At 37.3% G+C, this 17,447-nt stretch overlaps 2 protein-coding genes across 3 annotated transcripts; one reads left to right on the forward strand and one right to left on the reverse strand.

The window, feature by feature from the left end:
* The first annotated feature begins 8,113 nt into the window (after nt 1-8,113).
* Nucleotides 8,114-11,015, forward strand: LOC149400476 (methylsterol monooxygenase 1-1-like). 2 transcript variants are annotated; one of them, XM_089612714.1, is made up of 5 exons: nt 8,114-8,526; nt 9,465-9,787; nt 10,345-10,492; nt 10,592-10,624; nt 10,713-11,015. In XM_089612714.1, the coding sequence occupies exons 1-5, from the start codon at nt 8,194-8,196 to the stop codon at nt 10,725-10,727; spliced, it is 852 nt and encodes a 283-aa protein (XP_089468840.1). In that variant the 5' UTR covers nt 8,114-8,193; the 3' UTR covers nt 10,728-11,015. The 2 variants fall into 2 exon arrangements, with proteins under 2 accessions (XP_089468840.1, XP_089468838.1); XM_089612712.1 differs by having other exon boundaries at nt 10,762-11,015.
* A 1,029-nt stretch (nt 11,016-12,044) lies between these two features.
* LOC149400477 (Transducin/WD40 repeat-like superfamily protein) lies at nt 12,045-15,617 on the reverse strand. The gene is made up of 10 exons (XM_089613714.1): nt 15,302-15,617; nt 15,053-15,158; nt 14,911-14,971; nt 14,539-14,837; nt 14,005-14,144; nt 13,623-13,697; nt 13,419-13,509; nt 13,110-13,313; nt 12,923-12,967; nt 12,045-12,452 (listed from the first exon to the last, which is right to left on the reverse strand). Exons 1-10 carry the CDS (start codon nt 15,530-15,532, stop codon nt 12,370-12,372), a joined length of 1,335 nt encoding a protein of 444 aa, XP_089469840.1. The 5' UTR covers nt 15,533-15,617; the 3' UTR covers nt 12,045-12,369.
* Between the last annotated feature and the right edge of the window lie 1,830 nt (nt 15,618-17,447).

Consider the following 17,447-nt stretch of genomic DNA (forward strand, 5'->3'; position numbering starts at 1 on the left):
ATATATATATACTAGATAGTAACACGTACGCACGTGATTAAAAAAGATTTATTTAGTGTGCATAATGCAATTTTTTTATTAACAATCGAGGCACAAAAAATAGATTCAATATCAATAATAAAACAAATTAACTACAATTTCAAAATTGAAGATATAACGTAAAAACAAAACGAATGCAATATTTGAAGATTGGGGAACCATCTTGATATCTGATAAATAAATCGCAAAGACGATTAAAAAAAATATGTAAAAATGTACAATATAAAGAAGTCATTGTGTACACACTAAACATCAAGAAAGTTGGACCCCCGAGATCAATAGGTAGAGGAATGGTAACTTTAAATATATAATGGCAAAGTTAATTAAAAATAATACATATTTGTTATTGAAATTACCTAGTTCTGAGTAATATGTTTGCAGAACTACATTTGAACGAGTTTTAATGTATTCATCAATATATTAACGCAACAAGAACCTTACAAAAGAAAAGAGCATATAGAAATTTCATTAGCAATCTACGACCTCAACACCATCGCCTGTTTCATGCCTCCCTCGCTAAAGAGCCCTCCTCTCCTCCCTCGCTCATATTTCGCCTCTTCAACGTCGTGGCGTCTCATCTCATCCCTTAAGATTATAAGTGGCATATGTATACCAGGGGAATCAACTGTGAAGACGACACTTAGTAATGAAGAGAAAAATCCAACCAACAAGCTGCACGCAACCGAACAAGATGGAAATTTCGGTACTTTGCTCCTCAACTACTTTACCCACTTAAATAACTGCAGTTCACAATACTCTACCGATTAATATAGATAGATGTTCTCGACTATATATATATATATATATATATATATATATATATATATATATATATATATATATATATATAAGCTATCCTCGTGTCCATGTACATTCTCTCTTTTTTTCCCCTACGTGAATGCACTCTGGGCATACTATATGATATAGTCATTCATTTCTAAATTTTCAAGGAAAGTAATAAAAAATAGGACACCGAAAAAAAGAGAGGCATAAACTCACATCAGTCACATGTGGATTGGACATATTAAATAAATTAAAAAGAGAGAAAAAAAAAACAAACATGAATTTGCAGGAGCTTATTTAGAAAGTATATATATATGACTACATTCTCTATCAATTAAGCAATGTTATCATATATTAAGCAATGTTATCATATATATATGATAACATTGCTTAATTGATAGAGAATGTAGTCATTTATTTAGTAAACGATAACAAAGAGTGAAATTTGGGTCATGGTGTTAGTGTTTATCAATTGATGTAATTTTAGGATCTTTTCCTAATAAAAGTTTATACTTTGAGCATAGGTATTCATATAAAACTTTATGTTGTCTAGGATGGTGCTTGATTGAAAGAACGATTTGAAGCGTAAAGAGTATAAATTTGACCAATTTTGTAGTAAGAAACAGAGGGCAGTTTTGAATACGATGACAAGACTTAGTTTTAAATGTGGTTAGTTTGCTATCATTGTTTTTGAAGCATATATCTACTACTTTTCTTGTTTCGCACTTGACATATGTTGAAAACGAGTATGTGATGTATATATTTCAAGATATGTTTTTGTTACTTGTGGATACTTGCAAGTGTGAATGATAAGAACATATTTCTGTTTCCTTTTGATATTTGTTGTATATAATTAGCTTACTTTTCAAGTATGTTTATCGATTATAAGCTTTGAAAGATACAATTTGATAAAAAAAAAAATCTGAAATGATTCTGCGCAACTGTTTCATAACAGGTGGTATAATAGTCGTTGAAATTTAGAGAGCAAAAATATTCAAAATATTTTGCAGAAATAATAAATAAACACTAAAATCGATAACCCAGTTCGGCAAGTCATGTCTACATTTTGAGAGCCTTTGGCTGTTGGAAAATAATTTACTATAGATGGCGTGGTCCAATAAAAATTTACACTCAACGACTCTCGCTAGTTACTCAACCTACGTCTATTCTCTTCAACAGCAACTTAGACTTCTCATAAGCTCGAGATCCCCTCGATTCCCACAGAATATCTCTCCCGAGTCTTCTAAACGCGTTTCCCAAAAATTTAAATGGAAAAATCTAACCTCGTGCTTCTAATACAATCACTCGAATATAGGCAACAAAACAAAGGTAAAAGAAACATTTAAAAGCTTGAACACATGTCGTTTTAAGTTCAGCTAATTACTAATCACTCGAATAAATCTCTCAAAAGGCGTCATGTGATAAATGTGTGGTTCTGACCCATTTATTAAAAAAAAAGTATGTCAAAATGAATCTTAAATTCGGATTAAGAAGCTCCAGCTCATTATCTGATCATCAATTCACGTTGTAATTCTACTTTAAGTCGAATAGCAAAGCCCATAATTTAATGGGCCGAAACTGTTGCACAAACTGTTACGACGCTTTTAGCGACACATCCATAATCGTAATACGGCCCAAGGTTTTTTGAATATATAATCCACGATTATTTAATTATTTTGCCAATATTAAATTGCCAATTAATGTAACAACATAAATATTTATATCTGTTTGCTTTTACAAGACAGCAGTAAATAATTTTAATTATTTTTGAAGAAAAAAGAGCAACAGTAATTGTTTCCGATTGGACCCCAAAATTTTAAATATAGGTACAAGAAAAATGGCTCCCAAAATTCCGAAATTTTAGTAGAATTATTTTTTATATTTAAATTTTTATTATTATCAAATTGGTGCCTCTATGTATCCATGCTGGAAATGGAACTTGACATCAATGATTTACACAAGAGCTGTAATCGTATCCAAATCTTACACCTCGCGCTGTGGAAATCATTGATTTTGTGGACCTTTATAATAATAACCGCACAAGCGATCGAGTTTTGACGTCGGGACATCTCTCATGGGCTTGGTCAGGTAGTGCCAAACAAGCTCTTAAGCTTTCAGTCTGACACTCTGACTCATGAATAAAATCCTGCCGTTTTCATATTGAATGCTTTTATCTTTCAATTTCATTACAATACGTGTCATAAATATTAATTATATATATATATATATACTAGTTTTTTACATCGCGCTACGCGCGAATGATTTTAGCATATTATAATGATAATAACAAGTAAAATTTGTAGAGGTTAATTTGTGTTGTCAAGATTTGTAAACAATGGACACCAAAGAAACCGGCAATTAAGAAAAAATCTTTAAAAATAATAAACGAATAATAAAATGCAAAAAATTTATTTTGTACATTGATTAGACTTTCATGGGTAAATAAGATTTGCGCTCGCTTTCCAATGAAATATGGAGACACATATAAGGTGAATGAAAATAAATATCGAAGAGAAACTAATAAAGAAAATATAAAACTGTTGTCGCTGTTTTTCGTACAACGATTTAGGAGTCGTAGGCGGTTAGACCCGAGGCCGGACCAAGTGGTCTCGCCTCGACTCGAGCGTGTCGGACTCGGTGTCCCGAGTCTTCCCTTAGCTGTCAGTGGTGTTTGAGCTCGCCGGCCCACCTGGAAAAGATGAGAGAACCGTGAGCTAAGAAGGGAAAACAGAGGGGGTGCCTCTGTTTACCTCTCCGACGCTCAACATTAGTGGGATTGAGGTGGAGTATAGAGGATTTAGAGGGTGAGAGGCCAAAGATGAGTGAAACGAGAGAAATATGAGTTCTACAGTGTTTCGGGACTCAAAAATGGGTTACCTTTTGAAGACGGTGGGCTTCTTGTATTTATAGGCGACCAAGGGGTCATTGGTGGGCCCCTTGGCCGAGGATAACATAGGCTCGGCCATTGGCCAAGGATAGCCTAGGCTCGGCCGAGGATAGCATATGGTGACCGAGGATAACATAGGCTTGGCCGAGGATAGCATAGGATGGCCGAGGTCGAGCTCGTGAGGCCGAGGTCGAGCTAAGACCGAGGTCGAGCTCATGAGGCCGAGGTCGAGTTGAGGCCGAGGCCGAGCTCATGAGACCGAAGTCGAGCTCATGAGGCCGAGGCCGAACTCATAAGGCCGAGGTCGAGCTGAGGCCGAGGTCGAGCTCATGAGGCCGAGGTCGAGATGAGGTCGAGGGCGAGCTCATGAGGCCGAGGTCGAGCTGAGGCCGAGGCCGAGCTCATGAGACCGAAATCGAGCTCATGAGGTCGAGGCCGAACTCATGAGGCCGAGGTCGAGCTCATGAGGCCGAGGTCGAGCTGAGCCGAGGTCGAGCTCGTGAGGCCGAGGTCGAGCTCGTGAGGCCGAAGTCGAGCTCATGAGGCCGAGGTCGAGCTGAGGCCGAGGTCGAGCTCCTGAGGACGATGTCGAGCTGAGGCCGAGGCCGGGCTCATGAGGCCGAGGTCGAGCTGAGGCCGAGGCCGAGCTCATGAGGCCGAGGCCGAGCTCATGAGACCGAAGTCGAGCTCATGAGGCCGAGGCCGAACTCATGAGGCCGAGGTCGAGCTGAGGCCGAGGTCGAGCTCGTGAGGCCGAGGTCGAGCGCGTGAGGCCGAGGTCGAGCTGAGGACGAGGTCGAGCTCATGAGGCCGAAGTCGAGCTCATGGGGCCGAGATCGAGCTAAGGCCGAGGTCGAGCTCATGAGGCCAAGGTCGAGCTGAGGCCGAGGTCGAGCTGAGGCTGAGGCTGAACTCATGAGGCCGAGGTCGAGCTGAGGCCGAGGTCGAGCTCGTGAAGACGAGGTCGAGCTCGGGAGGCCGAGGTCGAGCTCGTGAGTCCGAGGTCGAGCTCGTGAAGTCGAGGTCGAGCTAAGGCCGAGGTCGAGCTCATGAGGCCGAGGTCGAGCTGAGGCCGAGGCCGAGCTCATGAGACCGAAGTCGAGCTCATGAGGCCGAGGCCGAACTCATAAGGCCGAGGTCGAGCTGAGGCCGAGGTCGAGCTCATGAGGTTGAGGTCGAGCTCGTGAGGCCAAGGTCGAGCTAAGGTCGAGGGCGAGCTCATGAGGCCGAGGTCGAGCTGAGGCCGAGGCCGAGCTCATGAGACCGAAGTCGAGCTCATGAGACCGAGGCCGAACTCATGAGGCCGAGGTCGAGCTCATGAGGCCGAGGCCGAACTCATGAGGCCGAGGTCGAGCTGAGGCCGATGTCGAGCTGAGGCCGAGGTCGAGCTCGTGAGGCTGAGGTCGAGCTCAGGCCGAGGTCGAGCTCATGAGGCCGAAGTCGAGCTCATGAGGCTGAGGTCGAGCTGATGCCGAGGTCGAGCTCGTGAGGACGAGCTCAGGCTGAGGTCGAGCTCATGAGGCCGAAGTCGAGCTCATGAGGCCGAGGTCGAGCTGAGGCCGAGGTCGAGCTCGTGAGGACGAGCTCAGGCCGAGGTCGAGCTCATGAGGCCGAAGTCGAGCTCATGAGGCCGAAGTCGAGCTCATGAGGCCGAGGTCGAGCTCGTGAGGACGAGCTCAGGCCAAGGTCGAGCTCATGAGGCAGAAGTCGAGCTCATGAGGCCGAGGTCGAGCTGAGGCCGAGGTCGAGCTCGTGAGGACGAGCTCAGGCCGAGGTCGAGCTCATGAGGCCGAAGTCGAGCTCATGAGGCCGAGGTCGAGCTGAGGCTGAGGTCGAGCTCATGAGACCGAGGTCGAGCTGAGGCCGAGGCCGAGCTGAGGCTGAGGCCGAGCTGAGGCTGAGGCCGAACTCATGAGGCCGAGGTCGAGCTGAGGCCGAGGTCGAGCTGAGGCCGAGGTCGAGCTGAGGCTGAGGCCGAACTCATGAGGCCGAGGTCGAGCTGAGGCCGAGGTCGAGCTCATGAGGCCGATGTCGAGCTGAGGCCGAGGCCGAGCTCATGAGACCGGTCTTTGGCCCCTCGGCCATGGGACCCGCGGGCGCCCGCGGGCGCCGTCGACTCGGAATGGACCGACAACAAAAACTAACATACACTCAAAAGAATGTATGTTATTGATATAGGCTACGTTTGTTTGAGATTAAAAACCCTTGTTTTTGTTTTTAGAAAAAACAAAACTGGTTATCCGGTGATTGGCAAAACTGTTTTACAAAAAATTTCAAAAACGTTTTTAGATTTTGTACATGAGATAGAAAAGCTAGGATTCTTAACTTTTAGAAAAAGTGTTTTTAAGTTTGCTATATAAATTACTGTAATATCATCGTACAAAATATTATTTATATATATATATATATATGTATATAAATAAGCATATCAGTAATTATTATTTAATTATTAAGAACATGTCTATTTTAGTTTTTTTACTATAATATATTTATTTTATCAATCGCTAAATCAGTTTTTGTTACCAGCAACAACTGTTTTATAAATAGTTTACCAAACACTTTGTCATTTTTTGAATTTTTATTTTTATTTTTATAAAAACACTTTTTTTAAAAACAAATCTATGTCAAACGGGGTCACAGTATAATATAGCATTAGTAATTATGATTATAAAATACATAAAATAAATTACACAAAATATATTGATGAGAGGGGGAGGAAAAAAAACAATATATATATATATATATATATATATATATATTACAAAATAGATTGGAAAAAAAAACGAACCAATGAAATATGGAGACACATATAAGGTGAAGGAAAATAAATATCAAAGAGAAACTAATAAAGAAAATATAAAACTAACATACACTCAAAATAATGTATGTTATTGATATAGACTGCGTTTGGTTGAGATTAAAAAGATTTGTTTTTGTTTTTAGAAAAAACTAAACTGTTTATCCGGTGTTTGGCAAAACTGTTTTTACAAAAAATTTCAAAAACGTTTTTAGATTTTGTACATGAGAGGGAAAAGCTAGGATTCTTAGCTTTTAGAAAAAAATGTTTTTAAGTTTGCTATATAAATTACTGTAATATCCTCGTACAAAATATTATTTATATATATGTATATAAATAAGCATATGAATAATTATTATTTAATTATTAAGAACATGTCTATTTTAGTTTTTTTACTATAATATATTTTTTTTACCAAACGCTAAATCAGTTTATGTTACCAGCAACAACCGTTTTATAAACAGTTTACCAAACACTTTGTCATTTAAAAAAAAAAAACAATCTAAAAACACGTTTTTAAAAACAAAGTTATGTTAAACAGGGCCATAGTATAATATAGCATCAGTAATTATGATTATAAAATACATAAAAAAAAAATTATACAAAATATATCGATGAGAGAGAGAGGAAAAAACCAATATACATAAATTTTTTTTTACAAAATAGATTGAAAAAAAATTTAAAAAAAAGAACCAATGAAATATGGAGACACATATAAGGTGAAATGAAATAAATATCAAAGAGAAAAAGAAAGTATATTATAACATTAGTAATTATGATTATAAAATACATAAAAAAAATTATACAAAATATATTGATGAGATAGAGGGAGAAAAAAAAAACATTAAAAAAGGATTTACAAAATAGATTGAAAAAAAAAAACCCAACGAAAGGCAAAGTAAAAAGGAAAAAGAAAAAAAAAAAAAAACGAAAAGGCGCAGGGCCAAAAAAAAAAAAAAAAAAAACCGTAAAGGCACAGGGCAAAAAAAAAAAAAAAAAAAAGGCCGCCACGTGTCGCCGCCTGGCGACGCCACGTGGCGGCGTGTGGATGAAAGTTGAAAATGCTCTCATCTTTATTATCTATGTTATAGATATGTACACATGTGCGGAGGAAGGTAAAAAATTATACTCTACCTCTATTTATATTATCTTTGTTTGTATTTTTAACTCATATAATATTTTTATATTTCCTCCTAAAAATCAAATTTCTTACACACCCCTGTTTTTTTTTATTATTTTTTTTACATTTTTTTATCTGATAAGCCAAATATATATTATTAACCATTAAATGTATCATATAAACACATTATTGAAATAGAGTATACAAATGCAAAATTTTCAAATAATTTTGAACGCTTGTTTAAGATTTGACTTAAAAAAAAGAAAAAAAAAAAAGAAAACGACAACCCATGCAGTCATGCAGAGACTTAGCGTCCATGGTGTCTCTTTGGCCCATTAATGCACAGATAGAAGAGAAGCTAATGTAACCACACATTTCACGCCTGGTTTACGTCGACATCTATTTTCTCTATCTTTTTTTTATATATAAATGATATATTCATTATTTCACCTTCAAGCTCTCTTTCTTTTTCTTTTTCCTTTTTTTTTTCTTTCTTTTTCGGATTAAAGATCGATCGTGACAGACTTTTTAATAAACCACAGGAGAGAGTGATCAGAACAAAGAAAAATGTTGCCCTATCACACTGTAGAAGAAGCAGAGAGAGCTCTGGGAAGAGCTCTCAGTGTCGCTGAGAAAGTGTGGGTGAAATACACGGCTCAAAAACCAGACTATATACTTCACTGCCACAACACTCTCTTCCTTTTCTTATTCTACACGCTACTTCCTTTGCCCTACGTTTTCATCGAGCTCTATTTTCCTAAGGACGTCACTCGGAAATATAAGATCCAACCAAAGTTCAGGAGGACTTTCCGTGACATGTTTAAGTGCTATAAAGCTACTGTGTGCAATTTCGCTCTCTCAGTTGGTCCGCTTCAAGTTCTCTCAGCTCCCACTATGAAGGTACGTACGGTACATACTATCTGTATCTATGTATTACGAGTTTATTTTCATATATTATTTGATAAAATTAGGATTCATCTATTAACGAGAAAAAAATGTTGCACTATGGTTTCATATATTCGTTGTTCTGGTCTTTGTGAAAGTATAGACAACTAGCAAGCATATCAAGCCCCCTTTATTTTCCATTATATATGTATAATATATATATATATATATACACACACACATAGGATCGAGCACTGTGGAACCAGGAACTTCAAATCACGGTGGCAACGACGTTTTTTAGCGTCGTTTGAAGCCTGTGATGTTAAAAATATTACTCGGTGCTTTTTAAAAGCGTCGTCTATTCTTACGCTACGTAATATTTACGTAGAATAAACGACATAAAAATATAGAAGGCGCTTAAAAGTGTTGCCTATAGATTCTATACCAATAATGACTCTCTATAGGTATAAATTTGGTCATTTTTAACCTGCCAAATTCATAAATTAGCTCCTATGAACTTCTTTGTTATTTTTATATTAGCCTCCTCTAGTTTAGATTTTTGACTACGTCCCATGTGGACAATGCCTTTGCTAATTTTTCCTACAAAAATCTATGGTTATTTTACCACTCTTTTTGAGCCACGATTTCTCACAACACCCCTTACTTTCAATTTTGACAGATTAATAACTGAGTTTACATGTCTCACGGCGATAAATAGAAATCCGGTTAGACCATTAAATTTGAATGTGTGAGTGAGTCCCACACGAATTATAACCCCAAAGCGAGCTATCATTTTGAACACTAAACGGCTTTTTTATTGTAAATTTTCCCTTACTCTGCCTGACCATACAATTGCTCTCACACTTTTTATGTATGCAGACTTATAAGTTATATATAACAGAGATTGACGGCACATTTTCTTTGATTTTTTTTTTTTTTTTTTAAATTTGCAGTGGCCAGAAATTCGGACTGATTTGCCCTTGCCATCCATTTCAGAGATAGTTTGTCAAGTATCGGTGTACTTGATTATAGAGGACTTTATCCATTACTGGCTCCACAGGTTGCTCCACTGTAAATGGGCATATGAGAAGATCCACAGAGTTCACCATGAATACACAGCTCCGTTTGGGCTTACTGCCTCGTATGCTCATTGGGCCGAGCTTATAATTCTTGGTTCCGGCTCTTTTGCTGGCCCAATCATTGTTCCATGTCACATGGTCACGTACTGGTTGTGGTTCATACTACGCCATATGGAGGCTGTAGAGACTCACAGTGGGTAAGAGCCTCATTTTAATGGTCATTTGCTTAACAATTGGATGAATTTGTTAGTAAATAACAAAAGTTCTAAACTACTTATTTAACCATTGTTTTGTATATTAGCTATTGATTTAGCTTAGCAAAGTAGCTCTATAGAACAAATTGGTTAACCATTAGCTTATAGCAAATAATGGGACCCGTTTTTTTTCTTCAACCAATGAAAATTATGTGATATGATAAGTTAATATGACATTTAACTTACCATTAAAGATGCTCTAAGAAATAACAAGCGAAATGGACGGATCTATTAGCATTTGATAATCTATTTTTTTATAACCAATTTTATTAGTGGGTTCAGTGTACATATACGATTTTTTTTCTCTGCTTTTTATTTTCTATCTTTCTCGCCCACACAATTGGTTTCCATCGTAAAGCTCGCGAGTATTCGGTTTCTAATTCGATCTGTTCATTTCCCAAATAATAATGCACAATTCTCAAATTGAAGCATATATTAAAATGTGAGACAAATGTGAAATGTGTTTTTTTTTTACTTTTATTTATTTATATATCTGCAAGGTATGACTTTCCATGGAGCCCCACAAAATACATCCCATATTATGGAGGGGCAGAGTATCATGACTACCATCACTACGTTGGGGAAAAAACCAAAAGCAACTTTGGCTCAGTTTTCACATATTGTGACTACATTTATGGAACTGATAAGGTGGTCATGAAAAACCAGTAACCATGGTCCATGCCTATCTCTATTTATTTTAATGGATAATCCATGCCTATACATTAACTCTATTTATTGCATTTCCAGGGTTATCGGTTCCAAAAGCAAACGCTAAAAAAGGTAATAATGACAGAAAATCACATCGCCTTTACTAGAATATTCTAAACTAGTAAAAATAATTCAAACTGGTTACATTTATAAAATGTAGGTCATATACAGATAGCTAACAATGGCCATCCGATTTTGCGCTTTAACAGATAAAAGAGGAGTCACATCGTTTATAAATGCTTTTGGCTTCGTTTGGATCATGGAGCTGCATGAGATCTTCCAACATGTGATTTAATTTCTAGCTACAAAATATAAAAAATAATGCCATGCACCGAAACTGTTTTCCAGTTTCTACGTGCGAAGTATGTAATCCGTGGAGTAGTGTTGCATATATCTGAATCATAAAACTGATGTATTGTAACGATTATTTGTTTTTGAGAATAAGACAGATATTTTTATTTCATTTTTGAAAGTTATACAAAAAAAAAAAAATCATTGCATCTATTGGTTTTTCATCCACAAGTATACAAACTTTCTTGCAACAATCTGTTAACTAACACGGAGTTGTCCATGTTTGAAAAAAATTGCAAGTTGTGGGAAGGCAAAATTTAATGAGATTTCATGCAAAATAGCCCAAAAAAGTATTTTCCAAATAACTAGTACGCCAATTTTGTTAGCTAAATAGTTATAATTACATTAATATATATATATATATATATAGCATAAATTCATTATAGAGCATTATATATATATATATATATATATATATATATATATATATATAGCATAAATTCATTATAGAGCATAAGAGATTGTCAACACAACTCGTGTTAATAGTGATATCTGCAACACCAAAATATGGAGATAACCATTGAGATCGTGAAACACTATAAATCTCTATAAATTTGTGTTGTTTTGTTCTTTGAGATTATAATTGTTTTTCTGTTCAAGTTGGATTTGATGTTTAAATCCTAATAATACCATGTCCTATAATTGTTATATTCTTTTCAGGGTATGTTTTTCCGTAGAGTCCCACAAAATACATCCCATATTATGGATGGGAAGAGTATCATGACTACCATCACTAAGTTGGAGACAGAGCAACTTCGCCTCAGTGAAAGTCCCACCGGAATTATAATTATGTTTTGTTTATGACCCATAATCAAAATTTTGTTTTTAGTCCAACCAGAACGGAGATTTCTGTTCGGTGAACAGGTGGCAGAACAAAACTTCTTGTTCGGTTTTAGTTATTTTTATAGCATCAGAACGAATGTTCCGTTGCTGTTTGTCCTTCACCCTTTGTAAGATTACGAGTACTTTACTACTACCACATGAGATAATACAAAGCTATCCGTTTATTATTATTATTATTATTATTATTATTATTATTATTATTATTATTTATCTACGTGACCACAAATTTAAATTTCGGTGGAGCTTCACAAAGTGATGATATTTAGTGGTAGCGCCGTTCAACTATTCCTCATCGGTATTGAAAATGGCATTCTCAAATAACACATCTTCTAGTATATCTAGTTAAACTCATCAAATAGAGAAAATACATAAATATATAAAAACCTTTCACTTTCACTATCATATATAGGTATTCAACGTTCCCTCATCATGCATATGTTGAATATTAGATAGAAAAAAGAAGCAGCAAAACTCAACTCTGTTCCATGCAAAAATTGGGGTACTCAAGAAGTAAAAGCATAGAAGCTGCTTTCACATTTGAACCGAGTGTAACGAGAGTTGAGGTTTCTCACCGGTATTGGCTTGAGAGCTCTTCCATATTACAAGTGATATGAAGAGTGCTCTTATGAGGAGGGTGATGGAGGGGCCCACAGCTTCACCTTCTTGTCGACGCTCGATGTGGCTAGCAACATGGTTTGAGTATCACCTGTAGATATATATATTATGGGGAGCTCGAAAATTAGGGAAACTGTTCAAGTGGGCCCCGCTATGCTCATTCGCTATTTGAATTTCGGTACACTGATTTCATGATTTACAATTACCACTTTTTACTATCACAACGACCATTCGAACATTAAACCAGATTACGGGTAGGTTATGTTCATTAGTAAGAATCTTAAAGTCGTTTCTCATCTTAAAGTTGGCTTTCTGAATACCTAGACTTGAAAATTTTACATTTTTGGCAGGTTGGTTTTTTTTTCCCAGTCTTGACCGTTCTTTGGGTAGAAATAGAATCTAGTAATGAACCTTAGGCCTAAGAAATTTAACATTGACTAGGAAACAGTCTAAATATAAAGATAGCATGAGCAGTCTAGGATTTCAGACCTCGAACAAATGTTTTCAAACACACGGGTGAAGAATTTAATTGAATATTTGAATGTGAAAAACGTGACTTACCCATCGGGATCTTCCTGGGTGCCCATGAAATGGCAGTGATGTCCCCTGAGCAAATGTACCAAAGAAATAAGTACTGAAAGAATCTCTAAGTCGTGGCAAAATGTTATGAAGATATGATATCACATGTGACAGTTATGTCATGTTCTAGAGCCAATTTATATTTCCATTTGAAAAAATGAAGGCATACCATCATGTGCCTTCTCAGCTGTGTCTAAAACTTCACCAGTTTCTACGGATAACCACTGCAATGTTGAACCATGGGTCGCTGCAAGAACTTTACCATCGGGGGATATACTGAGACGGTCGTATTGCAAAACAGCACCATTTGAATCATGAAGTGGAATTGGAAACACCTTCAGTGTTTTCGGATCCTCATCCATTTGATACCGAACTTGAATGGAATCAAAAAACAAAAGATGCAGAATCAGAACAGGAAAATAAAAATTGTAAAAAAAGAATTATCCGATGTTATAAGAAACAGACTCATGAACTATACCATTTATATTCCAGATTCTTATTGAGCCATCTTTTGATGCCGTGATTATTTGCTCTGAGTTCGGAGCAAAGCACAACCAAGTGACAGCACTCTAAATAACAAAGAGGTGAAGAAAAATTCAGAAATCATGTCTATCAACAGGGGAAACAGAGCATGATGAAGAAGCAGAATTTCAAAAAGCTCTTGAGAGGAAAGAACTATGACCTTATGCCCTTTAAGCTGCATAACTTTTGTAACCTCCTTGACTGAGCCATCCTTCGAATACACAATCTCCCAAACCTGCCAGAAAATTTGAACAAATGGGGGGGTGGGTGGGTGAGAATAATACAGATTTTTTATAAACAAAAATCATACAAAAAATAGAAATTAAAAAAAAACTCAACGAAATACATGAAAAAAATAATTAAAAAAAAACCTTCTCTTTTATGTTTTCAAGACAGTAACTGAATAAGACTTTTATATCCTAAATTCCTAATATTTTACAGGCCTGCAGTACGGGCACATTTATCCTAAACAGGCAAATATCATCTAATGGAGAAATTATTAGGTTTTCGTTTATACTAATGGCGATAGGGGGGGTTTTCACCTTCACATCAGCAGTAAAAGCTGCTGCTGCAACAAAACGACCATTCGGTGAAATAGCAGCCATGTTGTTTTTCAACTGGTTTGTGTCGACATTTCCAACAATTTTGCCGGTTTTACCATGCCAAAGTATAATGTCGGTGCCTGAAAGTAACAAAGCAATCAGATTCAGACTTTATAAGTAAGAATCTATATCAATTTGGACATGCTTATACTGGTGAGAATATAACCATACAAATTTGGACAGTAGAAATTTATGGGAACTCCAGAGTTAAAAGGGAAAAGAGAGTCACTCCAGGTCACATGTATGCCTTTAAGGGTAAGAAAATTAATAGTTGGATGCTCTTAAATGTACACTGCACAATATTGCTCATCAATCCAGTTTTACTTTCCCTCTCCCCAGCTCTCGTTGGTGATTTTGCACATCAATCTCACATGATCTCGGAAAGACCTTTACTAGTTATCTAGATAAGCCTCTGAAACGCATAATACTCAATTCACGAACATCTAGTTTGAACAGCATAAGTATTAGCAATACCTTCAGAACAGGAAGCGATGATCGTACTCCCATCAGCACTGCCATAAGTGGCGGTAGTTCCAAACATATTCAGGATACCCTGTTTTCCGTGGACTTTGTGATGTTGCCACTTCATTTCCGGAAGAGGAAGCTTGGTTTGTTGCTTGTTCCCATCAGAATTGTTGGGCTTCTCTTCTGCGTACATGTATAAGGAACCAGTACCCGCCAGAGCTTGAGAAGCCACCACAACAGAGGACGAGTCGTCGGTGAACGTAACCCCCACAGGATGACCTCCAACAGGCAAATTGATCCTCAGAAATCTGGAAAAGGAAATCACACAAAATATTAGGATCAGAAAAAGGAAAGCACATAAAGCCAAAAGACAATCCATACTTGAAACTTTTGCTTGAAGCATCTTCCATCTTAAACACTCTGATGATCCCATCGGCACAAGCTGTTTCGCAGGAAAGAAGCAATATAAAAAAAATATATAAAACAAAAAGAATAATCTACGAAGTTCCGGATTTTCCATTACAAGTTACGAGAGTTCGTCCATCGGAAGAGAAGGACAATCCCGTCACTGCATCTCCGTGGCCTTTCAAAGTATTCACATCCAACGGATGGTGTCGCTTGTTTTGATCCTGCAAAACGCACGAAATTCGGAATAATCGCGAGTGCATATTTCAACACTCGAAAATGTTTATCGATTCATCAAAAAACTGACGAATTTTAAATTTCCATCACTTTCTTAGGAATCAAAGGATACAGAAGCCTAAGGCCGTACCTTATCGGCGGCGTGGGAGTGAGATTTGAGATGAGACTTTCTGGCGGCAGCGGAGTTGTGAGGCTTGGAGGAGCGTTTCTTCGGATCGGGGTGGAGCTCCGGCGGGGAAATGGATTGGACCTCCGATCTTCTGTTACGGAAGTAGTTGGCGAAGAAAGCGGCGGCAATGAGAGCTCCGAGGACGACGGAGATCGCCGGTATGAGAACATTCGGATCCATTGCAAGAGACATTCACGGCGACGAGAGAGAGGGAGAGAGAGAGTGATTTTGGTGAAGTGAAATTGCTAATGAATGGTCAAGTACAAAGAAAATTAGAAAATGGACCGGTGACGATGAGAGAAAAAACGACACTGATCATTAAACGACGAGTCTGGTTGATCAAGAGAATAGTATACTAAAGTAGAAAATTGGCATTTATGGTCCCTAATTTAGAATGGGAAACTTGATAAAGCATGTGATTTGAAAACCAAACCATGTTTTGGTTCTCTTAGGAAAATCAAGCATCTCACCATGTAAAATGTTCAAATTATCCTTAAATGAATTTTTTTTTTCAAAATCAATCCTTCACTCACTCACTCCCCTTCCCTTCCCTTCCCTCACGTGTGGTTTTTCAATTCTGAAACAAAAAAAATGCACAGCCCTCCCATACCTTCCATTTTCAATTCAAAACCCAAAAAAAAAAAACCCCGCTCATCCCGTCCCAAACCCCCACGCACGGCCAACCTCCACGCACGGCAAACGGCAAACCCCCACGCACGAATGGGTAAGTTTCGATCCCTAATTCGACGATTTTTTGTATTTTATGTGTTTGATTTCCTGAAAAAAAAAAGAGTTTGAGTTCGTCATGTTGGATCCAGAAAAAAGTTCGAAATTGTTGTCTGTAATTTCAAACTTTATAGCTGTTATTTCGATTGCATTTCGAACTTTATAGTTGTTATTTCGATTGCATTTCGAAGGTTACGATGCCCATGCCCTAATTCGTTTAAACTCAAATTTTTTGAGCCTTCTATGTAGTTAAACAGTTGAGAGAAGAAAAATGGGTAAGTTTCGATCCCTAATTCGATGATATTTTGTAAGAGAGATGTTTGATTTCCTGAGAAAAAGAGTTTGAGTTCGTCAGGTTGGATCCAGAAAAAAGTTCGAAATTGTTGTCTGTAATTTCGAAGTTTATAGCTGTTATTTCGATTTTATTTCGAACTTTTTAACTTGAAATTGTTGTCTGTAATTTCGAAATTTATAGCTGTTATTTCGATTTCATTTCGAACTTTTTAACTTGAAATTGTTGTCTGTAGTTTCGAAGTTTATAGCTGTTATTTCGATTTCATTTCGAACTTTTTAACTTGTACAGATTTGACTTCTAATGTATACTTTTTAACTTCTTAACAGGTTCAAACGTTAATATATGTTGTTTATTTCATGGTACTTGGGTGAACAAATGTACAAAATGGGAATATACTAATGAATCGCGATTCGAACTGCGTGCACTCGCGAAAGACATATCTCGGGCGGAGCTATTAATCGCTATGTACGAAGATTTTTGTGTCGATGAGTCGTTATACGATTTGAAACTTGAAGCTGCGTATGTTTGGGCTGGAAGACCAATGCCTCCTCTCATTTTGGCATCGGACGCTAGTGTGACGTCATTTATGTTAGAGAATTCTGGTCACTCCAAGCTGAGGATTTCCTTGTGCGTAACACCCGTGAATTTCAGTAATTTTTTGTCAAGGATTTCAGAGTTTTCAGTTAGTTTATGTGCTTGATTTCAGACATTTCAGTTCATTTTTGTAATGGATTTCAGACATTTCAGTAATTTTTTGTCAATGATTTCAGAGTTTTCAGTTAGTTTATGTGATGAATTTCAGACATTTCAGTTATTTTATGTGTTTGATTTCAGAGTTTTCAGTTAGTTTATGTGATGGATTTCAGACATTTCAGTTATTTTATGTGTTTGATTTCAGAGTTTTCAGTTAGTTTATGTGCTTGATTTCAGACATTTCATAGTATTTTTGTAATGGATTTAAGACATTTCAGTTATTTTATGAGTTTGATTTCAGAGTTTTTAGTTAGTTTATGTGTTTGATTTCAGACATTTCAGTTCATTTTTGTAATGGATTTCAGACATTTTAGTAATTTTTTGTCAAGGATT

Source organism: Urtica dioica, chromosome 4 (assembly GCF_054948205.1).
Source record: "Urtica dioica subsp. dioica isolate 48M chromosome 4, U.dioica_male_clone48M_v1_H2, whole genome shotgun sequence".
Taxonomy (NCBI): Eukaryota; Viridiplantae; Streptophyta; class Magnoliopsida; order Rosales; family Urticaceae; genus Urtica; species Urtica dioica.